At 42.7% G+C, this 20,421-nt stretch overlaps 2 protein-coding genes across 2 annotated transcripts; one reads left to right on the forward strand and one right to left on the reverse strand.

The window, feature by feature from the left end:
* The first annotated feature begins 30 nt into the window (after nucleotides 1-30).
* LOC139111154 (uncharacterized) lies at nucleotides 31-3,816 on the forward strand. The gene has a single exon (XM_070671277.1). It carries the CDS (start codon nucleotides 31-33, stop codon nucleotides 3,814-3,816), a length of 3,786 nt encoding a protein of 1,261 aa, XP_070527378.1.
* A 16,007-nt stretch (nucleotides 3,817-19,823) lies between these two features.
* LOC139111155 (uncharacterized) lies at nucleotides 19,824-20,369 on the reverse strand. Its single transcript, XM_070671279.1, has one exon. The coding sequence runs from the start codon at nucleotides 20,367-20,369 to the stop codon at nucleotides 19,824-19,826; it is 546 nt and encodes a 181-aa protein (XP_070527380.1).
* Between the last annotated feature and the right edge of the window lie 52 nt (nucleotides 20,370-20,421).

Here is a 20,421-nt window from a genome sequence, read left to right on the forward strand (position 1 = left end):
GCCCTTATCGACCAGGGCTCGGACGCGTCGATGGTCACCGAGGCGCTGATGCAACGATTGCGTTTGTCGCGCGAGCGATCAAACACCGCGATCTTCGGGGTTGGCGGACGGCAGTGTGACACGGCGAGGGGCGTAGTGGCGTTGCGAATGATACCTGTATGCGAGGGAGCGAAGATATCGTGCCGGGCGATTATCTTGCCGCGACTCACGATTTATGCTGGATTGGCCAGCTCGGTGGCGCGCGACTGGCCCCATCTTCGGGAGATACCGTTGGCGGATCCGGACTTTATGTCCGCCGATCCAACGGACATTTTGCTCGGTGCGGACGTTTATGCAATGATTTTGCGCTCGGGAGTGCGACGCGGTTCCCCCCGAGATCCCATCGCGCAAGAGACGGCTTTCGGCTGGATTGTGTCGGGTCCAGTGGGCGGTGCGGTTGCGCCCTCGTCAGCGGTGACTTTGCATTGTGCGACGGATGACTCACTCGCTGCTTTGATTCGCGGTTTCTGGGAGCAGGAAAAGGTGATGCCTGCGGCCGGGGCGGCGTCTCCGGAGGATCGTAAGTGCGAGGAGCATTACGCGCAAACACACAGACGCAAGGCGGATGGACGATATTTGGTGCGGTTGATCTGCGCGGACGAGTTGCCGAATCTGGGGCCCACCAGAGCGCTCGCTCTCCGAATGCTGCATTGCATGGAGCGTCGGTTCGATCGGGACGCGTCCTTGCGCAAAAAATACTCGGCGTTTATGCGGGAATACGAGGAGCTGGGCCACATGATCCGCGTGAGCGATGACGAGGTTCCGGCTGCGGCCTGTTATTTGTCCCATCATGGGGTGTTGAAGGGGGAAGGTCCGGACTCCAAACTGAGAGTCGTTTTCAACGGTTCGGCGGCGTTGAGCGGCGGCGAATCGCTCAACAATAAACTGTTCACGGGGCCAAATTTATTTCCCGTGCTTTCGGACGTGCTCCTTCGCTGGCGTCGGTATCGCGTGGTTTTTACGGCCGACATCGAAAAGATGTATCGGCAAATCGAGGTGCATTGCGCGGATCGCGATTTGCAGCAAATATTGTGGCGTGCTGACCGAGACTCTCCGGTGGTCACTTTTCAACTCAACACGGTAACGTACGGCCTCGCCTGTGCTCCGTTTTTAGCCATTCGTACGTTGATTCAACTGGCGGAGGATGAGGGACGGCGTTATCCTTTGGGCGCGGCGGTTCTTAAGCGCGACACGTACGTCGACGATATTCTTGCCGGCGGAGATTCCGTGGAGGAGGCGGCGGCGGTCTTCAAGAACGTGCGGGCATTGTGCACGGCGGGCGGATTCCCGCTAAAAAAATGGGCAGCCAGCGACGATGACTTGTTGCGAGAAGTGCCGTCGGGCGACTTATCGCGGCCAGGCGTGCGCTCGTGGTCTCCTCAGGACTGTCATACTGCATTGGGCCTGCAGTGGCCTCCCGTTCCGGACGTCTTCTCGTTTCGTGTGCGCACTCAGCCCACAGACATCGTGACGAAGCGCACCGTGGTGTCACAGTCGGCACGTTTGTTCGAACCCATGGGATGGCTGGCGCCTGCCATAATTCGCGCGAAAATATTTATTCAGGGACTCTGGTTGCTTGGCCTCGACTGGGATGCCCCGCTCGACGACAACGATCGAGATCGCTGGCGCGGCTTTGTTCGTGATCTCGCCGCGCTTGAAGAGGTGCGTGTGTCGAGGTGGATGCAGCTATCAGGCCTTCAGGAGGTCGAGATTCACGGCTTCGCCGACGCTTCGGAACGGGCGTACGCTGCCGTTGTTTATTTCCGAGCGCGTCTCAGCAGTACTTCAAGTTGGACGGTGGCCTTGGTGACCGCCAAGAGCAAGGTGTCTCCTCTCAAGCAAGTGTCCTTGCCGAGATTGGAACTTTGCGCCGCGGTGCTGCTGGTGAGGTTGGTGGCGCATGTAAGAGGCTTTCTCGATCTTCAGGGCAATTCCGTCCACCTATGGTCGGACTCGACCGTGACGTTCGGGTGGATCCGACGTCACCCGTCACGGTGGACTACTTACGTGGCCAACCGTGTGTCGGAGATTCAACTCACGCTGCCGGAAGCGAGGTGGCATCATGTGGCGAGCATCGAGAATCCTGCGGACTGTACTTTCAGAGGAGTGTTTCCTTCCGAGCTGGTGGACTTGTCCTTGTGGTGGCGGAGCCCTGTGTGGCTGTCCGCTGACGCTGGCCTTGAGACGGGAGATGAGGAGGTTGTGGCGGAGGAGGATCTTCCCGAGGCTTGGATCTCCGCGCATGTCTTGGTCGGTATTTCTGATGCGGAGGAGTCTGAATGGATTGGCCAATTTTCATCGCTTTCACGACTGACTCGTGTCGTGGCCTGGTGCCTCCGATGGCGCCGAAGAGACGATGTTCGCACAGAGTCGACGGACCTTTCGGCCGACGAGTTGCGCGAGGCGCTACTGGCCTTGGTGCGCGGCGTTCAGGCCGCCTTACTCCAGAGAAAAGTGCATCTTGTGGCTTTTGGCGCTGCGCTTCCTAGGGCTCACGGATGTCACAAGCTTTCTCCTTTTCTAGATCCTCAGGGTGTTCTTCGAGTGGGCGGCTGTCTGAGGCATTCTCTCTTGTCGTACGACGAGAAGCGCCCTGCCATTCTGCCACGAAGTTCGCATCTGAGTACCTTGTTGATCTCATCTTGCCATGCTCGAGCTCTTCATGGTGGAGTTCAGCAAACCCTGGGCCTCCTGCGGCAACAATTTTGGATTCCTGGTGGCCGAGCCGCAGTGAAGAGGGCAATTCACCGATGCGTGACATGTGTGCGCTGGCGGGCGGCGGCCCCGACCCCCTTCATGGCGGACCTTCCTTCGGCAAGGGTGAGGCCGTCCCGAGCATTCCAGCACACTGGCGTGTATTACGCCGGGCCATTATTGTTGCGGGCCGGCAAGGGCCGTGGACAGAAGACCCACAAGGCCTTCATTGCCGTGTTCGTCTGTCTGTGCACCCGTGCAGTGCACCTTGAAGTGGTGTCAGACTACACGTCCGAGGCCTTTCTGGCTACGCTACAACGCTTCGTGTCCAGGCGTGGTCTTCCGCAAGTCGTTTACAGCGACTGCGGGACAAATTTTGCAGGTGCGGAGGCAGAGCTGTGCGAGATGTTCCGAGCCAGCAGTCGTGAGGCCCAACGTATTCATCGGGTTCTGGCTGCAGAGCACATTTCCTGGCGGTTTAATCCCCCCGCCGCTCCCCACTTCGGAGGCTTTTGGGAAGCGGCAGTCAAGTCGGTGAAGCATCATCTTCGACGGGTAGTCGGGACCGACACTCTCACCTTCGAGGAGATGACCACACTGTTGGCCGGCGTCGAGGCGTGCTTGAATTCACGCCCCATCTCCCACCTGAGCGACGATCCGGACGATGTCTCGGCCCTCACTCCGGGCCACTTCCTGGTGGAATCTGCTCCACTGGCTGTTCTGGAGCCCACCTTGTTGGACGTTCCTAATGGCCGTTTGTCGCGTTGGCAGCTAGTCGTGCAGATGCGCGATCAATTTTGGCGTCGATGGTCGGGCGAGTACTTGCAAGGACTCGCTTCACGACCAAAATGGGCAACTCCCGTCTCCCCGCCTCAGGTGGGGCAACTGTGCCTGGTGCGGTGCGAGAGTTTCCCCCCTGCGCGCTGGCCTCTCGCGAGAATTACGGAGGTGCATCCGGGAGACGACGGCCACATCCGCGTGGTGACTGTCCGCACTGCGGCCTCTTCCTTGGTTCGGCCTGTCGTCAAGATCGTTCTGCTTTTTGTTGGCGACGAACCGTTTTCGGACCGTCCGGTTAATTAAATTCTTGCGTTTTGTAATTCAAGCATTGTACATTCAAGAATTCCGGTTTACTTGCGTTAATTGATATTAATTAATTTTTTGTTATTTGTCCGTTCCATTATTCTTCTTTGTGATCTCATTTTTCTTTTGTATTTTCATCACAGCATTGTTCGGGCTGCACTGCGATGTAGCTTTATTGTGATGTGATTCCATCTCATCTCATTTCCAGCGCTTGCATCACATCTCTGTGCGGAGAGGTGTCGTCCGAGCATATGCGCATCTCACCTGACGTTTAAATCGCGAATTAACCTTTGTTTGATCGATCCGTCAATACGACATTGTTTTAGGTAATTCGCGAGGCGGGCGGGATGTTCGGGAAAAGGAAAATACCTTCGCTGTCACAGCGTAGCGAGCCGGTGCCGTGTTGATCACGCGGCGCTCGCGTGCCGAACAGCTGGCTTCGTCGCTAGCCGCGGCATCAATATTTTCGGCGCGACTTGGTGTATATCGAGTCACCTCGAATTAATTTCTATTTTTCATCGTTATGCCGGTAAAGATTCGTCTGGAACAATCGAGATCGTTCCACCGTGACGTATTTCCGGCGCCGGCACTTTCCAGAAAATGCGAGAACGTTTCGCGGTATAAAAGGAGCGGCATTTTTCCGTGCCGCACAGTCAACTCTAAAGCAGCGTGCGGATTCCCCGTTATAGTTTCAGTCTGTCAATCGCTCGACGCGTCGAGTACTGTAAGACAGATGTCTTAAATAGATCGCGTGCGGCACGTTTAAGTTTTTGCGACACTGTCGCGCGTTTCAAAACATTTTTTTTGTACGAGAACTAAATATAGACTTCGCGTAATTGAAACCCGTCTTTTTCATACATATTAAATTTATCAATTTTTATAATTGAAAATCCAAAATCAATTATTTCAAAATAACCTAAATATCCTTTGTTTACGAAAAATTACCTCTGGTTCTATCCCTGGAAATAAGAATTAAATTTTTTTCCCTAAAAAGAACCGAAATAACGCGCTAACTTTATCTCACAATTAACTCAAACCCTTCCTAGCGCGTGTACGCGTGGCACTCCAAAGCACGTGCCACACAAGCATCAATTGTTACGTCACTTTCCAAAATCTTTCTCTCCTCCCTACCTGCTCGAGCCTTTTCCTAAGCTACCGAGAAGCGATAATCAACCTTTTAAAAATACTTCCATTCCTGACGTAACAGTCTATTTACACTGGTTTAATATGACGCGGCGCTTGTCGCATGAGCGATGACGGTAGGTTTTCGCACGTTTGTCTGTACGACACGAGTCGCATGAATCTAACGCGCAATATTTAATACGGGGCCCTTAATGAGAAACGCGTCGTTCGTGAGCGGGAGCTCGGGGGCAACCGTCAAGAACGCTCGGCTGAGACGAAGCACGCTTCACTTCTGTATTGCACCGCGCTCGTAGGAAACCGGCTAGGCGGTTGGAGATGGGGCCGGAGCGTACGCCACGGGATATACCGAGAACGCTCGGTGGAGGCAAAGCACGCTTCACCCCGCTTTTATCCGTTGTGACGGTCGATCCCGGAACTCGTGAGGAAGGAAGCGGTGTCGCGGCCAAAAATCCTTGGCAGAGACCAAGAACACTCGACCCCTGTACTTTGCGACTCCTAAGGTTTGTCCAGCGCATTGCTACTGAGCGGAGACCCGGTACGGTGCTCGGTAGTTCGGTAGACTGGTCCGGATCGCTCTGAATCCGGCCTTTTTATATGATATTTCGCGTGGCCCGGGGCGTTTGGGTTCCCGGGATTTGACGTCGCAGCGCTCGTTGCGGACGCTATTTTTATTAATTTTCGCGCGGCGCGGACGATACGCTTGTTTATAACGGCGCGAGTTTTCGCCGCGCGCTAACATTCGGAGCGTTTAAAAGGGTCGGGGCGCACCGCGCCCCTGTTCTCGCCGGACGATGTTCGGTCCGGCGGGTCGGTCGTTGTTCGCCGGAACGAGGTAGGCGATTACCTCGTTACCTAGTGTTAGCGAAGGCGCGTGGTAAGCGGGAATATTTGCTACCGTTTATCGCGCTTACTCATCCTGCGTTTTGTTGTCGCTTTTACGTCTACAGATTTTATTTTTATTAAAATAACGGTTGAAAATGTTTTAAAATGTGGTAAATATTTACGATAACAACCTTACCTTAAATTTTTTTCTAAGTTGAAATATTTGTCTATTTTGATGTTTTAATTTTTTTTGAGAAGGAAAATTGTTGCTCTATATTTCTTTTTTTTTAATATTTAAGTTTTATGATGTCAGTAAGTAGGAAAATCACATTCAAAATACCGCTGCTTTTTCGCTACACGCGCATTTTTAATGGAATGGGACACAATTTTTTTATTTAAATAGTTTGTATTAAAAAAAATAAAATTTATTTAAAATATTTTTTTGGTATTTTGCACTGTAAAAAAGTTACTGAAAAAATCGATGGATGTTGCACCCGGATCAAAATTTGCCGTTCCTTGGGTTGGCAAGCTGCGCGAAGCTCGACGCAAAGTATGACACGTGCGAAATTGGCAACCTGTACGTTGAAGATGTTCAAGAGTTGATTTGCTCGTTTTCAGTTGCTAGGGAATGGGCCGCTGTAATTATGGAAGTATGTAAGTTTTACCTGGGATATTGACTGGTGCGATTGTAAAGGTTATTGATGTATTAAATTCTTCGATTCCTTCTATAAATTCGAGTTTTTTTCGTTTCTACAGAGCAGGTGTGACGAGTGCGAGCAAGTGAGAGTGAGGAAATGGGACAAGCATGAATTTGAAAGCCGCAAGTGAGAAAACGGGCATGTGCACGATTCACGAGCACGAGCACAACATTTTAGAAATTTGTCTTGGATGGCTACACAAACAACAAAAAATAATCGCGCTCGTCAAAAGAACTCTGTTTCGACGGACGTGTCCGCGATGAAGACTTTGCTTCAGGAGATGCGTCACCTGCGCTGAGAACAGGTCCAAAAAAAGAAGAGTTTGCGTACGGAAATTCACTTCCGAAATAAAGTAATTCATCGAATGCAGCAGTAGTTCTCACAGCAAATAAAGGAATTTCGCGAAGTAAAAATTAAAAAATCTGAAACTTTGCACACATTTAGGGATGGATATTAGATAAATTAAAAAAATAATATTAGCTGCTGATATTTGGTTTTAAAGGATGCAACCAACTCTTAAAGTTAAAATTGCTGTATATTTTTTTCGACATATTTCAAAACTATTTAAAATATTAAAAAATGTTTTTTTACAAAAATTTTATGATAAAAATAATTCTGTTACATAATATATTTGACTCAAGTATTAAGGAGAATATAAATCTGTAACGAGGTAATCGCTTACCTCGTTCCAGCGAACAACGACCGGCCCGCCGGACCGACCATCGTCCGGCGGGAACAGAGGCGTAATGCGCCCCGACCCTTTTTATACGCTCCGAACATTAGCGCACGGCGAAAACTCGCGCATTCGTGGATAAGCACACCGTCCGCGTCGCGCGCAAAATAATAACGATCGAACCCGCGACGAGCGCTGCGACGTCAATCTTCGGGAATCCGGACGCCCCGGGCCACGCAAAATATAATATAAAAAGGCAAGATCCAGAGCGATCCGGACCAGTCTACCGAACTACCGAGCACCGTATCGGGTCTCCGCTCAGTAGCACCTTCTGGACAAACCTAGAGTCGCTATAGCACAGAGGTCGAGTGTTCTCGGCCTCTGCCAAGAATTCTTGGCCGCGACTTGACTCCTATCTCGCGGGTTCCGGGACCGACCGCCACTAGAAGGGTACAAGCGGGGTAAAACGTACTTTGCCTCCACCGAGTGTTCTTGGTATATTCTGTGGCATAGGCCTCGGCCCCGTCTCCAACCGCCTAGCCGGTTTTCCTAGAGCGCGGCGCAATCTCGGAGTAAAGCGTGCTTTGCCTCCGCCGAGAGTTTTCGGCGGTTGCCCCCCGCACTCCCGTCACCGAACAACGCGTTCCGATTAGGGGCCCCACGCTAAATCCTGCGTTAAACTCACGCGACGGTTTCACCGCGCTGATAAACAGCCGAGCTGTCACCGCACGTGCGGTACGCGCGTTCCCGCACGCGCTTATGTAAATAGACGTTGTAAATAGATCACTAGAAATAAATGTACATAGCCGAGAAATACCGCATCAACATTTACTTTTTCCACTGACACCCCGGCCGGACCTCGTGCACGCGTCGACTCGCCGATCGTCGCGGCAGATCGCGTGTTTGGTCACTCGCAGGGATACGGGGTGTTACAAATCTTGTTAATTGTCACTGCAGTGTTGGTATACAAACAAAGTATAACAAACAAAACAGTAATAAACTGTCCTAGCATAGAACAATAAATATTCTGTTTGAAAGGTGCACACAAGTACATGAAGTTTCTGTTAATGATGTTCATTAATTAAAACAGAATAGTCAGTTACCTGTTCTGTTGTTGATGGGTGCAACGTTCGTCTCCGCGTAGAGAGCCATCATTTTAATAAAAATATTTGTTTTTTAAAGCTTAATTTTACGTGGTAAAACACTCTGTATAATGAACTTATTAAAGTTATATATTCAAGATTATCTTTTATATTTTAAAATTATCAGTGCTTCGTTTCTTTTTGTTTAAAATTATTTTATTATGTAGAAATAAAAATATAAACTTACTTGTATTTTTGGAAAATTTGCTAACATGAAGATTACAAAATTTATTGTAATAGTAATTGTGTCAGTAGCCTACATATAAATATTAGTGTTAATATTTATTTATAAATGTTATTAAATACTGTACATACCGCAACGAGCATCGTTATTACATTGTCGTAAATCATTTGTTGTGTAAAAGGTTTTTTACAAGATTGTCTCATCAAGATGTCGAAAAATGTTTTACCTATATTAAATAACAAAAGTATATGTAAATATATACATTATGTTAAACAAAAACAAAAAAAAAAACAAGCAAAGTTTAAATAAAAATGTTTTATTTTAAAATATGTAAACGCACGCGGCTCTACCAACACAAACGAAGATGTGTGAAAAGTGTTTTGCTTATTTTGCTCGCACGTTTTCGTTTGTCTCCGAATATCATCTAATCCGTGCACCGAAGAAATCGTGCTTTGGGAAAGACATAAATTTTCTGCTTAAAATAAATGGTAAAATACTAGTTTTTCTAAAATTATTATCTCGGCTAACATAGCGAGAAATGTAAAATAGCATAAAATTTTTCTTCTTGTCTCGATAAGTTCTATCTACTTCCGAAAATATGTCTGTTTATTATCAAACACTGAAATTTTTTTTATTAATATTATTAATTAAATATTGGTTATATTGTTACATCCGAATAATCTCTCTCTCTCTTTTTTATATCTTAACTATAAATTTCTTTCTACATATCTATCTATAAATGGGCTCGTTGCTAAAATATGCTAAAACAAACTCGAATTTATTCAAACACGTGACGCAGTCACTCTAAGATCTTTTATATTTGCTAGAATTTTGTAGAACAAATGAGGCAATTACTAAATTCGTTTTTATTTGTTAGCAATAAACAAGCCCTTTCATAGAATAATCATACAAAATAATTAAATTATTTTTAAAATAATAGAATTCTATAAATACAAGTACGGTCTTTTTTCTTATTTTAAACAAAACTTATGTTAAAATATAATTAGTTTATTAATATCGTAATTAAGAAATAGAAAAGCTACAATAATGATTTAAAAATGGTAAGACCTTCTTTGAATAAAAATAGAGATAATTAGAATAAATTAGTTATATTATTATTGTAAAAAATAATTATTAAAGCTTATAGCATTTTATATTAAAATTTAGTGAGTCGAAGTAGAAACTACGCGAAACCTTTGCTACTTTTTTATAAAAAAAGCAAACATGATTATAAGTCATTAAAAATTTAGAAATCTACGATTAGTCTTTTGTAGCTTTTCAAAAAAATATACGGGGTGTCTTAAAAGTTTAAAAACAGTTGAATATATCGAAAACAAAGCATTTTATAGAAAAATGTTTAAGACAAAAACTGTTTGATTTCAAGGGAACCATGAGACGGTGCTATTGGTTTAACCTTAAAAAGTTGCTACAAAATTACATAAAGGTTACTTCTTTTTTTTAAATAAAACATTATATATATATATATTCCTGCGTATTCTTGTATGTACACTGACCGGCAATAATGGCCTGACGCTTTGCGGCGACGGCAGCTAACGTGCGTGAGCTAGCGTGGTGTGCGTCAGGCCACACCGCGGAGCGCGTACGTGAGCCGTGAAGCGCCGAGAGAAGCGAAAGGACCGTGCGTTTGAGAGAGAACGCATGAGTGGTCGCTAAGAAAAAGTTATAGGCGCACCTTCGTTCTCTCGCTTGCACGCGTTCGTGTTTATACGGGCGCGCAAGGATAGAAATAGATCGCAAGAGTACGCTATTAATTCTAGCATATACTTCAAGACATTTCGCGATAATGTCAACCAAAATTGAATACCCGTGTTACTAATGTTATTAAATATATAATTCTACGTTGCGTGTAATTTATTTTCGCGATAATTTTTCGACAAATATATAAATAATATCTCGAGAAAGAACGCATGGGAGGATGGTGCGAAACTGTTAGAGGTGCACCTCCGATCTCTCGCTTGCACGCGTTCGTGTTTATACGGGCGCGCAGAGATAGAGATAGATCGCAAAAGTACGAATTATAGCGTATACTTTAAGATTTTCGCGACTAATGATAACCGAAATTAAATACCCGTGCTACTGATATTATAAATATATAATTTTACGTTGCGTGTAATTAATTTTCGTAATAATTTTTTGACAAATAAATAATGTCTTGAGAAAGACAATTTAAAATTCTGTTTTCTGTCTTGAGAAAGACAATTTAAAATTCTGTTTTCTGTCTTCAATACGTATCGAAATCTTTGCGGCAAAAATAAAACGAATGCGCTCGCGATTGTCCCCTTCTGAGTTGACTCAGATTACATCTTTATAAACACCGTCGCCGCCGCGGCCGGCCTCTAAATTGCTTAGAGCTCATTCGCCGAACCCGCTCGCCAATCATTATTATTCGATTCGGCTACTTTCTGCAGAAAACTAAACAATGCCATCGCCGCACCCAGCCCATAGATTTCTTAGCGTTTATTCGCCGAGACATTATAATTTTTATTAAATCAACGGTGACGAATTTTGCATATTTGTGTAGGACTTTTCGTCTTGAATTATTATTGTCTACCCCAAAATTTCGGGAGTGACAAAACGAACTGGACACCCTGTATATAAACAATCTTGAAACTAATAATCCCTTTGGATCGCACTCCAAGATTTATTTTATTTGTAATGTATATTATTTTTTTCCGTGTTTTTCGGTAAAGGAATCTAAGTTAGAAAATATATTTTTGGCTGCGGTTATAAAATCTACTAATGTAAAAATTTATAAAAATAAGAGTTTTTAATCTGTTATAAATGAATTAAAAGATTTAGAAGTAAATGGAATTGATATTACAATCGATGAAAACTCAACTGTATGAGTTTATTTTATCATGTGCTTGGTGCTAGGGGATAATTAATGATGAAATTTATTTTTAGATTTTAATAAATCGTTTTCGAATAATTTCTTCTGTCAAATTTGCAAAGTAGAAAAAGTAGATTGTCGAAAATTTATTACTGAAAATAAGAAACTAATTCAAATAATTACAAATTACAATTACGACTTAAAAATAAATAATCCAAAAATTACTGGAATTATAAATAATTTTTTATTGAATAATATCCCATCATTTCATGTGGTTAAAAACTATTATGTGGACATTATGCATGACATTTTTGAAAGAATCTGCCACTATAATTTGTGTCATACAATTAATTATTTTACAATAATAATGAAATATTTTGATCTAAAAACTTTGAATTTAAAAAATCAAAATCTTTAATATGGACTAAGCAAAATAAAAAATATTTCAAAAAAAATAACATTATCTCATTAAAAAAAAAACATGAAAAAATATCAGCTAGACAGATGATGACATTTATTATGTGTAGCGCTTGCGCCATTTTAGAAATAATGATAGCGTTGAGTGTAGGTCTTAAACTAAGTCTTTATTTACAAGTATATACAGTTATTATTTTTGGATTATCTCAAATCGCACCACTAGGGTGCTTTCCACAAAAACCGAAAAGTCGAGTGCCGGTACTAGACTCGACGTTCTCGGTAAAAGATATGGGGGCCGTTATGGTTACTTTAATCGGCCCCCATTTCTCGTCCCCCGGGTATGTTACGGGCTCGGAATCCGAAGCGAACGTGGTCGCCCACAGGTCGGTTTGGGTCCCGACTTCCGTGGTCACCGGCGCGTGCTGGATCGCGTGAGGTGTCCCGTTGGTCTGGGTCCCTTGCGTGATTGGCAGAGGCCTCGGCGTCGAGGGGATCCGGTACCGTGGGCTCGTAAGGCGGTAGGCCCGTATGTCGCCGGGTATTAAGGCCGACAGCGGAGGACGTGTCAACTGCGGAGGTGGTAGCCGCAGAGGACACGGTGCCCAAGGCCTGAGCGCCAACGGAGGTAGCCCCTGTGGCAGCGGCGGCAGGGTCGGCTGCGGCTGTGGAGATCCAGCTGGTGCGGGCTGCTCCGGCTTCGGCTTCACGGTCACCAGCGGCCGTCCCGGCGGGAAAGTCTCCACTGCGATGATCCTCGGTGTCAGTGGCCCCGTGGTACTGTCGGGAGAGCTGGCGTCCCTTAGTAGCGGCTTCCTTCTCCCCCGTCTTACCTTCCTCCTCCTGGGCAGGCCAGGATCTACACTCCCCGTCTGTACGTTCATACAGAGTTTGATCTAGACCGAGCTCTGTGGTTACGATTCAAAAATGACTAACTTGCGATGCTTATCTAGCACTATCTCTCAAGATGTGCTCTAGACCGGCTTACTGCAGACTGAAGCAAAATCCGATCCTTATCTCGCTCTTTAAGTAGGACCTGTGGAGTAATCTTACTTCCGAGAGAACAGTGCCGCCTAGCGGCGAGCTTTGCACTTCTCAGCTTTTTTATGCCTGCCGGGTTACCGTTCGGCAGGTGCTTGTGGCGCACTTTCATGGTCGCCACATTATGTATTTTTCTCTTATGGTTGGAGACATGGTCCCAGCTGATGATGAGGTTTGGTATTTTCTAATTAATTTGATTGAAATTATTAATCTTGTACTTTGCTTTGAAATAGACAAAGCAAACATTATTTTCTAAAAAAACAAAATTAAAAAACATAATAGTGATTACATTCAACTATTTAATAACACGCTGAAGTCCAAATTTCATAATTTGACTCATTATCCAACAATTATTCGACAATCTGGGTCTTTAAGAAAATTATGGTGTTTAAAATATGAGGCAAAACATCGATAATTTAAAATTTATTCTCACTGCATAACTTCTCGAATAAACATTTGTCTTACATGATCCAAAAAATATCAATTATAATTTGCGTATCAATTAATGAAATTTAAAAATCTAGCAAATAAAACTTTTTAATTCAATGATAATGACAAAATTCCAAGTAATTATCGTTCTATTATTATTAAAAAATATTTTGCGTGTTAGATAGATATACGGACAAAGGTACATGCCTCCTGTTTGATCAAGTAAAAACTACCCGTGACAGCTTGCGGGCCGCCGTTAATATACTCGGCTGTTGTTAAGTTCAAAATTATAGCAATTAGCATTTCGTGGGTGGCAACTGCGACGTTCTTGAATCGTCGCTGTCAATCAGAAATTCCGGAGTGGCCTGATCGGCGAAGTTCAGCAGATTCGGCGATTTTGCTTCGCGCGTGCAAAACCTTGTCGGTTATATTTGAGCCTCTTATTGCCAAGGACTCGAGATGTAACAACAGATTCTCTTCTGATCTCCTCTTTTTCTTTATTCCTAATGTTCTCAAGCATCCGCTTGAGTTTGAAGAGCTCTTCTTGCAAATCTTAATACGTCGATTTCGGCGAAAATCGGTGGCACGAATTTTACGGAGATTTACTAGGGATGGAGTTATTAAAATAAATGTACAATTGGTAAATTTATTTTCTTGTAAAATTGATTTTTTGCCTTGGAATTACGAACAAGTTTTACGTATTAGATCTATTATATAACAAAACAAATGCAAAATTAAGGCTTAATCTTCGACGTGAATTAAACCAACGTATGACAGATTTAGCACCTTATATTCCGGAAGAATTTCAACGAAAGTGTCGAGCTTTGGTACCTAATTTAAAAGCGTCGGAACTTAGATTTTTAGTATTATATGCCGGTCCAATAGTATTTAAAAGAATTTTAAACTCTAAAAAATATTATCATTTTTTGTTGTTTCACGTTGCGTTCAGAAGTTTATCTTTGGAAGAGTTTGTACAAAAATATAACGACAATGACCGTTCATATTTAAAAACATTTTTTATACAGCTACCAGAACTTTACGGAGAGACTTCTCAAGTTTTAAACGCCCACTATCTTTTACACATCGCTGACGACACTGAATTAAATAATTGTACCATTAATGAATTTTCGGCGTTTTCATTCGAAAACTATTTAAGAAAAATATCAAAATTAATACGGACTAGCAACAAACCGCTAGCACAAATTGGTCATCGATTACATGAAAAAAATTTAATTTTAAATAAACAAAGAATTTCTCCTGCAACTTATATTTTAAAAGAAAAAAATAAAAATATCCGTAAAGTTCAATGTCAAAATTTTTGTCTAGCGAATACAAAACCCAATAATTTAATTGTATTACACGCCTCTTCCTTAAGATCAGGTGTAGTACCCCCCGCAATGTACCGACAAACCACAAAATTTTAAAGTAAAAACTATTGCTAGGCAACAGCCCGTACACACGACCGTCATATTCCGGTTTCTTCATTCTTCTTCTTTGTGTCGACGTAATCGCATGTGTAAACTTATCGAAGTATTTAAAAAAGTATTATCGTGGTGTTTCTTTATTAAAAATGGGCAAGAGACATCGTGAAAATAAAGAGAACGATTTACATAAACGGATCAAAAGACTCGAACGTTTATTAGAAGAAAATCTTCGAGGTATGTTAACGTGCAAACGAAATAGGTTTGCCATTTGTCTGTTTTAGAATCATCGGCAGGAATTTTCTCTAAATTTTTTGAGGATATCTTTCCTATCTTTTCGCAACGGTCAGCCACCGTCAGCGATCGCCAGATAGAAAGATATACTTGTACGATAATTAAGTACACGAAATATCCTCCAGGACATATTTCGGCCCTTCTAATCCTTTGTCACATCGGTCTGCCACCGATGACGATGGCTAGGTGGAAGGGTCACGTTTATTAATAAATAACTCGGCATGGATCTATCAATAACCTAAAAAAAAAAAAAAGACAATCAATTCTGGTTATGTTTTTTTCATAACCTAACTTATCTTTCTCTTTACGATCTAGACAAAAAGAGCCGACATGCCAGAGAGTACTCAATTGAAAGAGATAGATATCATCGTCACAGATCTTCGAGTCATAATTCGAGAAACCGCAGTGCGAACGATAATTCCTCAGAGGCAAGCTTGGAATCAGTCGATCATGAGATTCTTTCTGAGATTAGCCTGCAAAAGAATGTTTCGACACAGGCAAAAAAATTAACACCTATGCAGGATCTATCAGGAGTTGCTTCAGAAGATTTACAATCGTCGCTTCTAGACGCCCCTGGATCATCTCATCAACAAGAGGATCAGGTTTTAATATCGTCTCCTGCAATTGCATTATCGAATCCTCTAGTATCAGATCTTCAAGAACAGATTACATCTCAATCGACAGAAAAGTTACCTAGCCTCGATGCCAAAGTTTTAGAAATTTTGGGTGAAAGATTAGAACCAGACAGAATTTTCTCAGCGGCAATTCACGAAGATTTAGTTGTTCGTTTTTTAGAAGTAGCTAGGAAAGGCTTGCCGACAAAGGAAACGAAATTACTTTTTAAAAAATTTCCTCTCCCTAATAATTGTATCAATTTAGATCTGCCTAAACTCAACCCGGAAATTAAAATTTGTCTCCTGGAATCTGTCGTTAAGAGAGATGTTCGCATTTCGGAAAAGCAACAAATCATAACAGCGTCTTTAGCTGCAATTATTAATTTAATGGTTAAAATTCTTCAGCTGGACTTTACTGAGAGATTTGAAGTCGCTGATTCTTTAAACGGCGCAATTCGATTGCTTACTGATTTACAATTTAATGAATCTATTACTCGAAGAAGTCTTATTTTGAAGAATTTAGACTCCTCGGTGAAAGAAATGTTATTATCAACAGTCGCGGATGAATGGCTTTTCGGCAAAGGTTTGGAGGAAAAAGTAAAAGCAGTAAAGACTCTCGAATCGTCAAACTTGGTTTTGAAATCTAAACCTCATCAACAAGCTAACACGGATTCAAAAAACACGAAACGCCCGTTCCGACATCTAGCCAAAGCGTCTCAATTCAAGACGACGCCGAACGGGCGAAAAACTTCATCGTACAGACGCAGAGCGAAGTCACCTCGCCGATCAGCGCGGGATCAATTCAATCGACGTCAATTCAAGAGAAGATCTTAGATAATGTAAGTTCGGTATGTGGCCGTTTACAATTTTTTCTGGACAAATGGTGTAAAATTTCTACAGAAAAAACGGTTTTACAATGGATATCTGGTTATAAAATACCTTTTTTAAGACCGCCTTGGCAAGAGAATCTTCCGATAGAGCCACATTGGTCTTTACAAGAATCTTTAGCTATAAAAGAACAGATAGCTAAATTAACAGAAAAAGGAGCGATCTATTGTGTCTCTAATGAAGAAAATCAATTTATTTTAAACATTTTCTTAATTAAAAAACCTGATGATTCTAACAGACTAATTCTTAATCTTAAAAAGCTTAACAAATGTGTTGCAGTTCAACATTTTAACTTAGAAAACGCAACGGTCGCTCGACGCTTAATTTTTAAAGGCTGTTTTATGTCTACAATTGATCTAAAAGACGCATATTATTTAGTGTCAATAGATAAGGCGTATAGAAAATATCTCCGCTTTAAATTTTAGGACCAAACTTACGAATTATGTTGTTTGCCCTTCGGCCTTAATTCGGCGCCTTATGTATTCACTAAATTATTAAAACCGGTTGTTTTCCGGTTACGAAAATTAGGTTATATTTTTTGTATCTATTTAGATAATATCCTGCTTATCGGAAACTCTTCAAATTCTTGTAAAGAAAATGTACGAATTACCTGTCAATTATTGAAAAATCTTGGATTTATTATCAACAAAACAAAAAACTGTATGACTCCATCCACTAGATGCAGATTTCTTGGTTTAATCTATGACTCGTTAGAAATGCTGGTAGAATTGCCTAACGAGAAAAAATTAAAAATTAAAAAAATAATGCATAAATTTATAAAAGTTCGAAAATGTTGCATACGAGAATTTGCTAAATTTGTGGGTTCCTTAGAATCCTGCTGCCCAACTTTAAGATATTCTGCGAGACGCAGAATTGGGTCGACATACTACCAGTAGTCCTGCTAGGAATAAGAGCAGCCTACAAAGAAGATATAAAGGCGACAGCAGGCGAGACGACATACGGCGAAAACTTAAAATTACCAGGACCACTGCTGGGAGACAAGACACAGCAATTAAGAACTAATGATGACTTCGTGTCATTACTGAAAGAAACAATGTCTCAGTTGACACCAACAGTTAAACGACACGGAAATAGCCAAACATTTGTAAATAGTAATTTAAGCGAAGCTAAAAAAGTATTTGTTCGCAGAGATATTCCAACCGGGGTTTTACAGACGAGATACAAAGGCCCCTATAAGGTAATAAAGAACAACGGGAAAACATTGAAGATTTTACAACGAGGGAAACAAATAGTGGTCAGCGCAGACAGAGTCAAACCAGCTTTCACAATGGAAGATGACGAAGAAGAAAGAAGACCACAACCGAAAAGAAGAAACAGTTCCAAAGAAAGAAAACAGACAGTTCGATTCCAGGCTGCGCTTTGATACAACCAAGGGGGTCCTGTGGCGACCGCACGAACTAGCCACACCGCGCGCGATCGCCACACACGCATGAATGCCAGAAAATGGCAACCCGGTAAACGGTGCCCCAGCGCTTCACGATGCCACCGCTAGGTGGCCACAAGGGCGTAGGTGTCACCTACATGCAAAAAAAGTTTGACTCCTGGATATAAGAACACAGTCCTCAGGGGGTCCTCACGATCCAGCCCGTCTAAGGTAAAACATCGAAAGATAGCTCCCAAAGGTGTTTTGAAAAATCGCTATTATAATCCGCTGCCTTATGGAAAGCAATCCAGCTCCACTAGAGGAAAAACTCTTTCCACGAAAGAAGACTAGATGGAGTCGAAAGCGGAAAGTGCCGATCACTCCAGCGACGATCGGGGCAGTGTTACGCCCGGGATACGGAGCGACATGAATCTGCCGGCTCGCTCCAAGGTTTCGGTTCCCCGTTGTCAGGGGAATGAAGATTGTTGATAAATGATTAAATGACAGTTCTGATCGTCGCTGGAGTGATCGGCACCTTCTGCTTTTGACTCCGTCTAGTCTTCTTTCGTGGAAAGAGTTTTTCCTCTAGTAGAGCTGGATTGCTTTCCATAAGACAGCGGATTATAATAGCGATCTTTCAAAACACTTTTGGGAGCTATCTCTCGATGCTTCACCTTAGACGGGCTGGATCGTGAGGACCCCCTGTGTATGCAAATAACTGAATTTAACTGTAGAAAAACTTAAACCAGGTGGCTAAAAATTCTTATAAAAAAAAATTTAGATTAGAAAAATAGACTCGACACAGAAATAATAAACTCAAATTTGAAAGTTAGAAAAGGAGGATTTAATTGGCATAAAAAACTCTCCCCCAGCATGGGAGGAGGGAAAAAGCCGTAATTGAGAATTACAATTGTTACACAGATTCTTAACAAAGCGCATGCATGCATATAACCGAAAAATACAAAGAAAGATGTTAATTAAATTACTCTCAGATCTGAAGAAAATAACTTAAGTTTGGATCTTAGAATCGACACCAGAAACCTCTTTGTTTTAATCCAAATAAATCGTAAATTTGTTCCTTTCTTATGAAATTATGAGTCGGCAGGAGCAGCCCGCTTTCTCAAATGGGAGCAGCCCAAATCCTTATCGGGAGCAGCCCGAGCAATTTTACAGGAGCAGCCTGTTTCCGCTGTTTAACAGCTGATAAATAATTTTCCGGGAGCAGCCCGTATTGTCACTTATAATTTTCCGGGAACAGCCCGTAATACACTGATAACTTTTAAAGGAACACTCTTAAAAACTATATGATTTATTTCTCTTTCATTTATATCAATTTGCTTTAATAACAAATATTCTGTTTTCACAAACATGTGTCACCGTCAACATCCGCTAACCAACTGACTAACGAAACCGAACTTGTAAATAAAATTGAGAAAATCAATAATTAATCGTTGCTAGGGAAAGAATCGAAACGAGCCTAACAAGATAAACCAAATAAATTCATAATGTGAAAAAAGGCGCGAGCATACCGCCCGCCTCGTCATAGACGAAAGTGGTGTTACACCGCGAGGGTGCCGTGGGGTTCGTTCTCCGGAGGAAATTGTAGCAGAAAATGAAATAAAGTCGTCTTCTTAGTTATATCAATTGATTTCTTTTATTCCCTTCTTCTTTACAGATTGACACTTGCACTGATTATTCTATATTATATATTCCACGCGTGATACTTGGTAGCGACTGCCTGTCCGGGCCGCGGCTGCCCCTATATATCTCCTACTGTTGCTATGCCAAAATTCATAGCAATCAGCGGAATCGCGGGTGGCAACCGCGACTGTCCTCGGACTTCGCGTCCCGGCCGGAAATGCCGGGTTACCTTGATCGGCGGTATTCTGCCGATCAAGCTAAACGGTCGCGCGCGTGCGACATTCCGGCGTTATTGCCGAGCCTCTGTTGCTAAGGGCTCGGGATATAACAGTGGCTTCCTTCTAAAAAAAAAGTCTTTTAACATTTTTCTATTTATCTTTTTTCTGTCCGTTAGAAGATCTTTCTTCCTTATCCTTTTCTTCTTCCTGAAGAATTGGTACTATTCTTGTGATTGGTCTTTTTAAAACAGTGGTTGATGTCTTTAAAGTGACCACTCTGACTAAACCATCTGCCCCAGGAAGAATCTTTAAAATTCTTCCCATTAACCACTTTGCAGGAGGTAAGCCTTCTTCTCTGAGAATTACTAATTGACCTACCTTTATGTTTTCTGATTTCCTAAACCATTTGGTTCGCTCCTGCAAATTGGTCAAGTATTCTTGTGACCAGCGCTTCCAATAATGCGACCTTATTTTTTGCAGAAGCTGATATCGATTCAATCGATTTTCTGGAATGTCAATTAACTCGGCCTCTGGAATCAAAGTGGAAACTCCCCCTGTGAGGAAATGTGCGGGAGTTAACACATCTAAATTTTCTGGATCATTTGACAAAGGACATAACGGCCTTGTGTTCATGCCAGCTTCTATTTGCACTAAAACTGTGCTTAGTTCTTCGAAAGTTAACTTATGATCCCCCATCACTTTTATTAAATGTCGTTTCATAGATTTAATTCCGGCCTCCCATATTCCG

Source organism: Cardiocondyla obscurior, linkage group LG22 (assembly GCF_019399895.1).
Source record: "Cardiocondyla obscurior isolate alpha-2009 linkage group LG22, Cobs3.1, whole genome shotgun sequence".
In the NCBI taxonomy this organism is placed as follows: Eukaryota; Metazoa; Arthropoda; class Insecta; order Hymenoptera; family Formicidae; genus Cardiocondyla; species Cardiocondyla obscurior.

Bases quoted from the DNA above. Each gene is read 5' to 3' on its own strand.
- LOC139111154 (XM_070671277.1), top strand. From the start codon at position 31: ATGGTCACCGAGGCGCTGATGCAACGATTGCGTTTGTCGCGCGAGCGA.
- LOC139111155 (XM_070671279.1), bottom strand. From the start codon at position 20,369: ATGGGGGATCATAAGTTAACTTTCGAAGAACTAAGCACAGTTTTAGTG.